This window comes from Rhinatrema bivittatum, chromosome 1, assembly GCF_901001135.1.
Source record: "Rhinatrema bivittatum chromosome 1, aRhiBiv1.1, whole genome shotgun sequence".
Classification (NCBI taxonomy): domain Eukaryota; kingdom Metazoa; phylum Chordata; class Amphibia; order Gymnophiona; family Rhinatrematidae; genus Rhinatrema; species Rhinatrema bivittatum.
Window position 1 is genome coordinate 432,091,281 of NC_042615.1, and position 12,142 is coordinate 432,103,422.

General features: G+C 44.5%; 1 protein-coding gene across 2 annotated transcripts in view; it reads right to left on the reverse strand.

The window, feature by feature from the left end:
• The window catches only part of ABCA1 (ATP binding cassette subfamily A member 1), a 212,039-nt gene that overhangs the window by 102,563 nt on the left and 97,334 nt on the right, over positions 1-12,142 (reverse strand). For both annotated transcript variants that reach the window (XM_029604407.1, XM_029604396.1), the window contains exons 12-17: positions 11,558-11,752; positions 10,810-11,015; positions 10,523-10,699; positions 8,202-8,424; positions 7,413-7,634; positions 1,219-1,423 (exon numbers count right to left, since the gene is read on the reverse strand). In XM_029604407.1, the coding sequence (XP_029460267.1) occupies positions 1,219-1,423; positions 7,413-7,634; positions 8,202-8,424; positions 10,523-10,699; positions 10,810-11,015; positions 11,558-11,752 (1,228 nt within the window). The remainder of the gene's footprint in view (positions 1-1,218; positions 1,424-7,412; positions 7,635-8,201; positions 8,425-10,522; positions 10,700-10,809; positions 11,016-11,557; positions 11,753-12,142) is intronic.

The following is a 12,142-nucleotide window of genomic DNA, read 5'->3' on the forward strand; positions in this document are numbered from 1 at the left end:
CACCATGAACTCCCCCACAAGTTCACCCACATCTCCCACCCAAAACCACAAACAAGTCCAATTTCACTTGTGCAGATCAATTATCAGGTGTGAAAGTGACTGAATAAGTTTGGCAATATATACGTGGATATCCCTTACAAAATAGCAACTATCGTATGTGCTTGTGAACCCCTAGTCCGGCCCATCCCACCCCCCCCCAGTAAAATGTACACATGAAACCCAAAATACGAGTGTAAATTTGCGATATTTAAAAATGGCATACCCACGAGTGCCTACTGCTTATACATGTATATGCTATTTTTACATGCAAAACCCCTTTGAAAATTTATTCCTAAGGTTATTTTAAGGAGTGGGGAGGCTGGCCTGACAATTTCTACCTGCTCCATTGAGCTTCCAGCTCACGGAAAACCACCACTGGGATGTGCCATCATGAGCCTTCATTTCTAACTATCTGGGGGATCCTTCTCTTACTGTATATCCCCCCTCCCAACTCAGTCACGGGAACTACAGTCCTCAGGCAGGAGCCACCCACCAATGATCTTTCCGAAATCTGCAATTAAGGGTCCCAAAAGTGGCCAATAGCTGTCACTGCTGTATGATGACCGTGACTCCTTCCACCCGGGGCTGCGAATGCCAGCTCCGCAGCATCCCCAGTCTCCAAACAACCTGGGATTTGCACCCAGGTCTTCTGTAGGGCAGGACATTCATAGCAGCCACTCAGGTTTGCACCAATCTGAGTGGGAATGAGGTTTGGAGATGGAAGGCCCGCATGGGGCCTCTAGATAATTAATCTAGTCAGCTCCGCTATGCTCATGTTTTTCTAAGAGTTAGTAAAAAAAACCTTTTATAAAAGGATCCTGTTTTAAATATGCAGTACATGCCACAAAGTTTCGGCATTACACAGTGAGTGCTCATGTTAGATAAACTGCATGGATGAAGAAAGAGAGGTAGGGGCATCCTTCCGATACCTGGGTGAGGGGCTAAACCAACCCCAGCCCTGAACAGAACTGTCCAGGAAAAGAGAAATGTTCTGATATGAAGAAAAAAAATACTAATGGAAAAACATACAGAATACTTACTCTAGGGAAAGCAAATACATTTTATCGACCTTTTTTTTTGGCAGTGCTTTTTAGGACCTGCTGCTTTAAAAACAGCGGTAACAAAAGTCAGCATGCAAGCATAGCGCAGACAGCACAACAAGGCAGAGCTCTGAGTTACCTGGAAAGACTGCTTCGATGTACCAGGTCATCACGCCATACAGAAAGGTATCAAAGAGCATCATAAAGGCTGAGGTGGTGAGGTTATAGCCGTCCTCATGCATGGGACTCTCCAAGAGGTTGTCCCACTGCACACCGACTCCTTGTTCTTCGAACAGCGCAAAATACTCGCAGCCAAAGCCAAAGGCTACAGGAGACAGCAAGCTCTGAAGAAGAAGTCAAAGAAAAAAAAAAAAAGATATCACCCTCACCCGTCAGTCAACTTAAAGAATTCCCGGTTTTCAGAGAGACGGTAATGTTCCCTCTTGGGCTTCCCTTCATGTGGAATCGGGTCTGAGCACGCCCAGCGTCTTTTCAAACCTGCGCGTGCAGTCTTCTGCACCGTGCAATGCAGAGGAAGTCTACAGGCACCAGAGGGACAGAAGGATTACCCGCTTCACCAACAGCACGCCTGACGGGGAATACGGATGGGAGGAGAGGGCAAGGCATCATCAGCTTAGCTGTTTTTGAGGGGAAGTGGTAGAAATTTCTACATACTGATTTGCTGAGAAAAGCACAACTTATTTTCAGAATGAAATAAAGCATTATATGGGTGAGGAATAAGATTTTTTTTCCTTTTTTTTTTTTTTTTAACTAACTATATGCAACTCCCCCTTGTTACCTATAATTTCTCCCGCCTTCATTTTCTACCCCTCTGTCCCTTCTCACCGAAACCTCTTAAAAATAAATTCCAGTGAGGTGAGCTTCTAAGGTGTATATGCCTGGGCCTGAAATATTGCAGATTTTCAGGGTGAAAAGTTGTTGGAAAGTTCGAGACCGAGGGAGCTGGTAAAAGTGCACGCCGAGGGCCAAGGCTTATACAAAACCACTGACTGAAACAGCAATTCTGTCAATTAGGAGGGCAATTTTCAAAGTCATTTACACATAGTCCTGTCTAAAATTTGTTGCCTTCTATATGGCTAAAAGCACATGCGGGTTGCCACAATACACGGACTGCCAGTCAGGTTAAAAGCAGAGGAAGGGAGCCAGGAGGCGTTTTCAGGTCGGAGGTGAAAAACAGCGTACACACAATTCAATTCTAAAAACAAGCAGGACCGCCCTGCACCTAAAGCAGGCACAGAGCACGCAGGTGGCTTTTAGTGCATAGAATCTAAAGCTGCCACTTTTCAAGGAGGGAAACAACCAAGGAAGGTCCCTCTTTGAAAATGAGCTTTGTGACATATTCTGCAGCAACGCGAGCTCTTTCACAATCCCCCCCTCGCCCCTCTAAATGCTATCCTTCAGCCAAGGAAGGCAGGAAGCAATCCTGTAGCTAGGACCTGCCCTCAAGGTGATGTAGTATCCTCCCACACCGAGGATAGGTCTCCAGGGGCATTGCCCAGGCGGGAAGGGTTAGGACAGCCGTCATAGTTGGGGATGCAATTATTAGGAAGGTTGATAGCTGGGTGGCTGGTGGACGTGAGGATCGCATGGTAACTTACCTGCCTGGTGCGAAGGTGGCAGACCCCACGTGTCACATAGATAGGATTTTAGATAGTGCTGGGGAGGATCTGGCTGTCTTGCTACATGCGGGTACCAGTTACATAGCAAAGTTCAGGAGGGAGGTTCTGGAAGCCAAACTTGGGGTTTTAGGTAAAAAGTTGCAATCCAGAACCTCCAGGGTAGCCTTCTCAGAAACGCTCCCAGTTTTATGTGCAGGACCCAGAGACAGGCAGAGCTCCAAAGTCTCAATGTGTGGATGAGACGATGGTGCAGGGAATTGGGTTTTAAGTTTGTTAGGAACTGGGTATCATTTTGGGGAAAGGGGGGGGCTTTTTCGAAAGAATGGGCTCCATATTAACCAGAGTGGAGCCAGGCTGCTGGCACTAACCTTTAAAGGCTGTGCTATCTCTTTTTTAAACTACATGAAGGGGGAAAGCCAACAGTCGCTCAGAAGCGCATGGTTCGGAATTGTGTATCTTTGAAGGATACTAAGAGTGTTACGGTTCTGGCCCCGAGCGCCGCGACCAGACCCTTACCTCCGAGTTCCTGGACCCGTTCCCGCTTCTGGTGGTCTACTTTGCTGCCTGTTCGGCGGCGTCCCCGCAAGGGCCGCACCGCCGGGAAGCCTCCCATGGACGCCCTGCCTCTGGGCGTGTGCGCGCCCGCTGCTTGGGCGCTTTTCTAGGCCGTTTCCCGCCAGTGGTGACTCCGCCCAGTTCCTTACGCCAGACGCCACGGCCTTGATAAGCCGGCCGCGGACACTCAGTCTTTGCCTTGCAACGGGCTTACCCACCGGATCCCTGTTGCTTCGTGCCCCAGAGTGAGCTGCCTTTGGAACTCGCTCCGTTCCTGCTTGCCAGCTACAGTTCCTGCCTGGTTCCAGTACCCGAGTCCTGCTACAGTTCCTGCCTGGTTCCAGTACCCGAGTCCTGCTACAGTTCCTGCCTGGTTCCAGTACCCCAGTCTTGCTACTGTTCCTGCCTGGTTCCAGGAGCCGAGTCCTGCTACAGTTCCTGTCTACTGTTCTAGTCTGGTTCCAGTTCCCAGTTCTGCTCACAGCCTGCCCGTTCCAGTCTCAAGATCATCAACCCGCCTAAGTCCCAGCGGCCGGGCTCCTACGGGCTCCTCCCGGGGGAGCACCAGCTTCCAGGGTGAAGAGCACCTTTACGTCCTGCCTGACCATCTGCCTCCTGGCCTGCGGTGTACCAGAGACTTTGAATACGTTTCCCAGTCTCTTGCAGGTCGGCCCAAGGGTCCTCTAAATTGAGACTCCATAACAAAGAGAACAGGAATATTAGGGCATCCCAGTAGAGAGGTTGCAATAAATGCCAAAGTGGACCAGGTGCCTAAGTAAAGAGCAAAAAGATTGTGAATTACCCCTATCAACTGATGAGCAGGTTGTTAAAATAAACAAAAAACATGTTTGAAAAGTCTGCATACAATTGCTAGAAGAATAAAAAATGAGATGGGAGAGTGAGAGTGTATAGCACTGGATGAAGAGGTAGAGATAATTGGTATCTCAGAGACCTGGTAGAAGGAGGATAATCAATGGGACACTGATACCAGGATACAAACTATATCAAAATAATAGCATCAATCAAATTGGTGGAGAGTGACACTATACGTGAAAGAGGGCATTGAGTCAAACAGGACAAAAATTCTGCAGGAAACAAAATGCAATGTTGAACCTTTATGGATAGAAATTCCAGGTGAAAAGGGAAATAAAACCGCAGTGGGGGTGACCAGAATGATCTAACAGACAATGAAATGCTGTAAGAAATTAAGGAAGCTAACAAATTCATAAAAATAATCATTAATAATGGGTGATTTCAATGACCCCAGTATTGACTGGGCGAATCTCACATCAGGACATTCTAGAGAGGTAAAGTTTGTAAATAAAATAAATGGCTGCTTCAATGAGCAGCTGGTACTAGAACCAACAAGAGGAGAAACTATTTTAGACCTAGTCCTTAGTGTAACACGGGATTTGGAGAAGTAACAGTGTTGGAGCCACTTGTCAATAGTGACCATAACATGAGCAAATATGACTTAATAATTGGAGGGAGGGCACTTAAGAAATCTCCTACGACAACATTTAACTTTTAAAAAGGTGACTATGAGAAAATGTGAAAAATGGTTAGGAAAAAACTGAAAGGCGCAACTGCAAAGGTTAAGAGTTTAGATCAGGCATGGATGTTGTTTAAAAATACCATCTTGGAAGATGTACTTGGGCAAATTGACAAATTAAAGAATAGCAAATCACCTGGAACATTAAATTGCGGACCTGTTATTGGAAATTTGTAAACTGTCATTAATATCATCTATGGTATCTGAACACTGGATGGTTGCCAGGTTTTAAAAAGGGATCAAGGAGTGATCCAGGAAACTATAGACCAGTGAGTCGACACCTGTGCCAGGCAAAATGGTAGAAACTATCACAAAGAACAAAACTGCTGAACATATAGATAGGCATAGTTTAATGGGACAAAGCCAACATGGAATTAGCTAAGGGAAGTCTGGCCTCACCATTTTCTTTTGAGAGTGTAAATAAATATGTGGATAAAGGTGAGACGGTTGATGTAGTATATCTGGAGTTCCAGAAAGCATTTGCCAAAGTCCCTCATGAGAGACTTCTTAGGAAATTAAAAAGTCATGGGATAGGGGGCAGTGTCCCATCGTGGATTGCCAACAGGTTAAAGGGTAGAAAACAGAGAGTAGGGCTAAATGGTAAATTTTCCCAATGGAGAAAGATTAACAGTGGAATTCCCCAGTGATCTATTCTGGGACCACTGCTTTTTAATATATTTATAAATGACCTGGAAATGGGAACAACAAGTGAGGTGATCAAATTTGCCGATGACACAAAATTCTTCAAAGTTGTTAATTCACAAGAGGATTGTGAGAAATTGCAAGAGGACCTTGCAAAACTGGGAGACTGGACATGCAAATGGAAATGAAATTTAATGTGGACAAGTGCAAAGTGATGCACTTAGGGAAGAGTAACCCAAATTATAGCTACCTAATGAAAGGTTCCTCATTAGAAGTCACCATTCAAGAAAAGGATCTAGGTGTCATCGTTGATAATACGTTGATATCTTCTGCTCAGTGTGCAGCAGCAGCAGCCAAGAAAGCAAATAGAATCCTAGGGATTATTAGAAAAGGAATGGAGAAGAACATCATAGTGCCTCTGTATCTCTCCATGGTGTGACTTCATCTTGAGTATTGTATACAGATCTGGTGACCACATCTCAAAAAATACAGCAGAATTAGAAATGATACAGAGAAGGGTGACCAAAATGATAAAGGGGATAGAACAATTCTCCTATGAGGAAAGGCTAAAGAGGTTAGGACTCTTCAGCTTGGAGAAGAGACGGCTGAGGGGAGATATAGAAGACTATAAAATAATGAATTGAATGGAACAAGTAAACTTTAATCAGTTGTTTTTCAAAAAGTGCAAAGACCAGGGGACACACAATGAAGTTACTGGGTAATACATTTAAAAGTAAGAGAAAATATTTTTTTTACTCAATGCATAATTAATTCATTACCAGAAGATGTAGTGAAAGTTATTAGTGTAGCGGCGTTTAAAAACATTTGGACAAGTTCCTGGAGGAAAAGTCCATAAATCATTATTAAGGAGGAGTTGCAGAAATCCCCTGCTTATCAGGATAAGCTGCTTGGAACCTATCTACCCCTTTGGGATCCTGCCAGGTATTTGTGACCTGGATTGGAAACAGGATGCTGGACTTGATGAACTCTTGGTCTGACCCAGTATGGCAAGTCTTATTTTCTTATGTTCTAAGGAAGCAAAAAAAACTTGCAACAGCTAAGCCCAGTCCTTTGCACACGCTGGAGGAATGACAGTAGCACTGGCAGCCGAGCAACGGGGACTGGAAAGGCTTCTCATGCCAACAGGGGCAGTTTCCAAACGATGCGTTCGGGAGCCCATACTCCAGGAGTCCTTTTTTTAGGACAGACTTTGCCTCAATTTTCAAAAAGTGAAAGTCTACATGCTCTTCTGCTTTGAAATTGACCATGGATACAGAGAAGCTACAGACATTTCCACCTGCTTCTTACACGGATCCATCTTCCAACAGCCCACAGAAAGGAGAAGTCTGTGTGTGTATTTTACGCACACGTGGACTTTACCCAGGATCTTCAAAACAAACTCATCCACTGACATTTACTTGAAAATCCTGGGGTTACTGGCTGCATACTTGCGCATTCATCCATTTCTCTTCTGAAGGCTTATCTTACTCTATTTTACTACAGGCATTTTCATGCAGGAAACCAAGTTTATGGGCATCAATGACTTTGAAAATTACCCTCTGAATGGAAAATAATGCATGAAGATTAGAAAAAGAAAAATGCAATCTATACAAAATATTTTCCTCTTCCCACCAAAACACACCACCTGGAATGCCTCCCCTGAATGCGCCTGAAAGCGTGGCACACTGTGAAACAATGCATGGACATCTGGTCACATTAAGGAAGGGCAGTTTGCAGGCAGCTGAAATACACACAAATGGCTTTGAAGGTTGTCCTCAGCACTCAGACTATTCAGTTCTTTCCCGTTCCCCTGGTCTAATCTGGAATGCACCACCAAGGTCCCCCAGCAGAAGCAGGTTCTGGAAAACAGCTCGCCCGATAAAAAGGTCCACAAGCAGCCGAATGTAACCAAACGTGCCATGTAATAAATCCTGTCCAACTCACAGCGAAGAGCTTGAGCGAGAAGCCCACAAAGTCCTGCCAGGCCACGCAGAGCACATAGGGCAAGTAAAGAATGAAATAGATGATCCCTCCACAGGCGGCTGCCAGGTTGGCCCTGGAGAACAAGGTGCTGATGAGGAAGCACTGCAAGATGGTTACCACAGCAAAGACCACCAGGAAAACAAACACCACGCTGGGGTCGCTGTATGGCAGAAGATTCCCCATCTGCAACAGGAGAGATCAAAGAGGCAATTACACAAGCGACACAGCCACATTAAGACAAAAGAACTGTTCATCACAGAAAACAGATGACTATTTGTGTGCCATGAGAAGGGTCACTGAGCCTATCTGTCATTTTTGACAATGGCTAATAAACGAGAATGGGACATAACATGCTTTATTTCATACCTAGTGAAGTGGATAAATTGGGTGGTGCATGGCCATGGTCTGCAGATGCTATGGTGCAGGGGTACAGGATCAGCAACTGCAAAGTACATCTTGGTCTCCACATGGTTTGCAAGAACATGGACCATGGGTTATTATAACATTAATATTTCAACATTTATATGGCACCCTCACTGCATAATAAATCACATACAGGTACATGGGATCTCTGCTTCAAACTGCTTGCAATCTAAGTAGGTACTTCAGACAAGAGATAAAGTGATTTGCCCAATGTCACGATGATGTTATGTGTATGTAAGGGGGGGGGGGGGGGAAGCAAGATTTTAACTAGAATGGGCCCTGACAAAAATCCACTCACTGAGCATAAAGGAGGAGCCAATCTCTCACCTTCAGAATCAGCACCAAGAGGGCGGCACTCATGAGCAGAGGGATGAAGCTACTAATGAACCAGCTCAACCAGAGGATGCCATTGTCAAGCCCCATGATCCTCATTGTCTCCTTCAGACGAGCCTCCTTCTCATACACAATCCCTTTGATGATCACAGCCACGGAGTAGATCCAAGCCAGGGTCATAAACAAGGGCAGTGAGCGACTCATGACCCTTAAAAAGCTGGTTGGGGGGGGGGAGGGGAAGAGATGGAGATATTAAAAAAAAATAAAATAAAAGCAACATGATAACAGCCTCATGGCAATTCACTGGAGAAGAAGTCACTGTTCTCTGTGTGGAAGGAGCATATCCGTTCTGCTTCCCCACCCTCAGGACGTCAGTTCACGTTCCCTGAGAGAGCTTTGTTCTGCAGGACTAGGGAACAAATACAACATCTCTTGACCACTTAGCATCTCTTGACTACTTGGTTAAGAAACCAGTGAATCTCAACAGCACATGATTTATACAGTTCCAGTAAATCACACATTCACTGGGGGAAGAATTGAGAAGCTGGTAATAGTATTTGTTCAGGCCAGTGCATAGATTATGATGAACCAAACCACTATCACTATAAAAATCATGGGGGGGTGTCTCCTAGATCCAACAAGTCCTGGGGAGCCCACATCTGCCCAGTATGTACTTTGTAATGATCAGTATCACCATGCATGACCTGCTTTTTACTCTGTAACCTACTTCTAATGTCCTCTCAGGCAACAATCTTCAACACTTGTGAAAACTCCAAAGCAGTGAAAACTCACAACTCCTACCCTACACAGATGCGCATCACCTGGCAAGCCAGGCAAGTACACCGGCAGGCACAGTGCACTCAAACACGAGTAGGGAAACTCCAGTCATGATATGGAGCCAACAGGTCTACACAAATCAAGTCTCAACTATGTGGCATCTCTGCAGCATGAGCAATGGTAAGCCTGAAATGTGAAATGTTAGGCTCTTGGCAGTTATACAGTAGTATCCACTTCAATTCTTAACGTGACCAAAGAAGAGCAATTATAGAATACAATAAGGGTCAAAATCCTCTCTATTGAAGCAGCTTATAGAAAAAGTACAAGAGTTTATTCATCCACACTTGAACATTTCTGTTCCCGATCAAAGCTCACAAAGATTCCAAATTCAATCAAAAAGGGGAATTAGTAAACTGTGTATTTCCTTTTCTCATTTGAAGTGCCAGGTTCTTTGGCTTTATTTCAGATAGATCAGTGAGAGGTCAGGCAGAGGTAGGTTTGTATTACAGAGATCTGAAAAGGAGGAATATGTGGAGGGTGACAAGAAGAAAGAAGAAATACTAAACAGAGACTTTTGTTCAGTGTTGACCGAAGAAGGGCTAGGAGAAGTATCACTGGTAGGGAATGCTTATAGTAAAGGACTTGCAGAAGAGAATGTTTGCCTTGAACTAGCAAAACTGAAATTGAACAAGGCAACGAGACCAGAAGGAAATCATCGCAGGGCAGTAAATGAGTTGAGAGAGGCTCTGGCAGCAACACTGTCAGATCTGTTCAATCACGCTCCAGAGAACCAGAGATGAGATGATGCTCTCCCTCTATATAAAACAGAACTCGGGAGTCTGCCCTCTGTGGTGGGCAAATTAATGGAATCACTGCGGAAGGAGAGGTTAATGTGCTATCTTGAATCTGGCACATTACAGGATCCTTTACCAGAGGAAAATCAGGTCAAACAAATCTGATCCATTTTGTTGACTAGGTGACCAGAAAATTAGATTGGGGAAGTGCTAGATTGGCTTTGACATAGCTCCATGCATATGGTCATATATAAGCTGAGCAGCCTGGGAAGGTCTTAGGGTGGAACACTGAATTAAAACTAATTGAGAAATGGGATGAAGGGTTATAAATGGAGCGCCTCAAAGATCTTTCCTGGGTCATTTGGTTAAATATTTGAATAAGTTATATTGCATAGGACTTGGTAGGAAAGGTACATCTTTTAGCACAGGGCTCTCAACACAGTCCTTGGGACACACCTAACCAGTTAGGTTTCCAAGATATCCACAATGAAATAAGCATGAGATACATTTGCATGCACTTGTAACAGAATTCAAGAAAGCCTGGGCTAAAGCCGTAGGATCATTAGATGTGAGAGTAAAGCCTGAGATTGGGGAGGCACTGTGGTACTCCACGTTGGTCAATGTTTTGGAAACAATTATTTCCTTGGCATTGCTACTGTCTGGAGCTGCCACCTGGGGTTACACATTCTGTCCTGCAACACGTTCCATGCCATGCAGGAGGTGGCAACATTCTGTATCACTTACATGTCATCTACATAGCAAGGATAAGGCATCTGCTGTACGTAGACCCCAGTTCTATTCGCGGTGCCCGTCTGCACCCGGATTATCGCCTGCTCCACCACGTCCTGCAAGTAAGCAAAGCCACCCCAGACATAGCGCATGTCTTCAAAGGGATCAGCACGGGGGCCAGGATCCCAGTACCTAAACAAAAGGAAAGACACAGCACAAATATGAATTCTGCTCACTGTCCTTCACCACAGTCCAGTATAACATTTCTAATGGTACTGCACCTTGTGACCAACATGGCTTACCCATCCTTAATTTTGTTTGTCCTTTCCACGTTGTCTATGTCCATCCGGATCTTATACTTGATGTGAGGGGGAAGTTCAGTGCTGCCGGGTACCACCTCCATGAAAACAATACCAGCCCAGAATTTCCTGTCATTCAGGAGCTCCATGGATTTGCTGATGAGATGAGCTTCTGTATCCACAGGCTCCAGCTTGTCCAGGTTGACACACTAAAAAGGGGGGAGAATCTCTGCTACATCACAAATTATGTACAGAGTTCATAGATTAGAAATTTCAGACTGGTGCAATTCCTTTGCAAAATGTGTCAAACCTTAAAATGAAAACCATGTCTAAGGAGTTGAACCATAGCCTGCAATGCAGCAGATCTGCTTTATTCCAAATTAGGTTACTTTGGAGCAGAAGTACAGTAGCAAATGATCATTAGCATAATGTTATTATGCATGTTCAGTTATTTTAAAACTTAAAAAACAGAACCACTTGTCTCCTTTATTACAGGCCACGAATACAACACCTAATGTGACACAGGCCTTTCTGTGGGTTCTCTAAAATGGATTCAACCAATGCACTATTATCACTGTTGATGTCAACTATCTGTGACCTTTGGTTTACAATCTGATTTTATGCAACTCGCAAGCCCTTACAATTTGGGCCTCATCATATGACCACTACATTTCTCCCCCTATGGTTCTGAGGTACGGGTTCCATTTCCTTCGTCACGACAAATGTAAATGCAGGCACAGGGTAGCCTTACCTCCATGAAGCGTGAGATGGTCAGGACAGCGCGGTCCGTCTCATTGAGGGCATCTCTCCAGCTGTAGGCCACGCCAGAAGATTGGACGTCCTCTGGGTGCTTCGCCAAGAACCTGGAAACCTCTTCGGCCATCCAGCCTGAGTCGTTGAGCTGTCGATCCCAGAGGCGCTGGCCGTCTTTGCTCTTCAGTAAGGTCTGTGGGTTATTCACAAAGAGCAAACCAGTGTCAATGCATACCTGGCTCCAAATCCCACTAAGAAAAAAAATTACAAATACCCCACACCAAAATCTTTCTACACGCAATGAAAAAGGAATGCACCAAGAGGGTAATTTTCAAAGTCACCTGCGCGCATAGAACTTGATTATATATATATGTTTTATTTATTTTCTTTATTTATTTAAAATCTTTTCTATACCGTCGTTAAGTTATATACCAACACAACGGTTTACAGATAGGCACATATAGTAATGTTAGAATTGTATTGGGTAATACATTCTATAAAAGTGCCAACAAGGTTCCGGTTACATAATTTCACAATAAAGACTATTTGATGAATGTCATAAATCTTGTCCTTTTATACATGA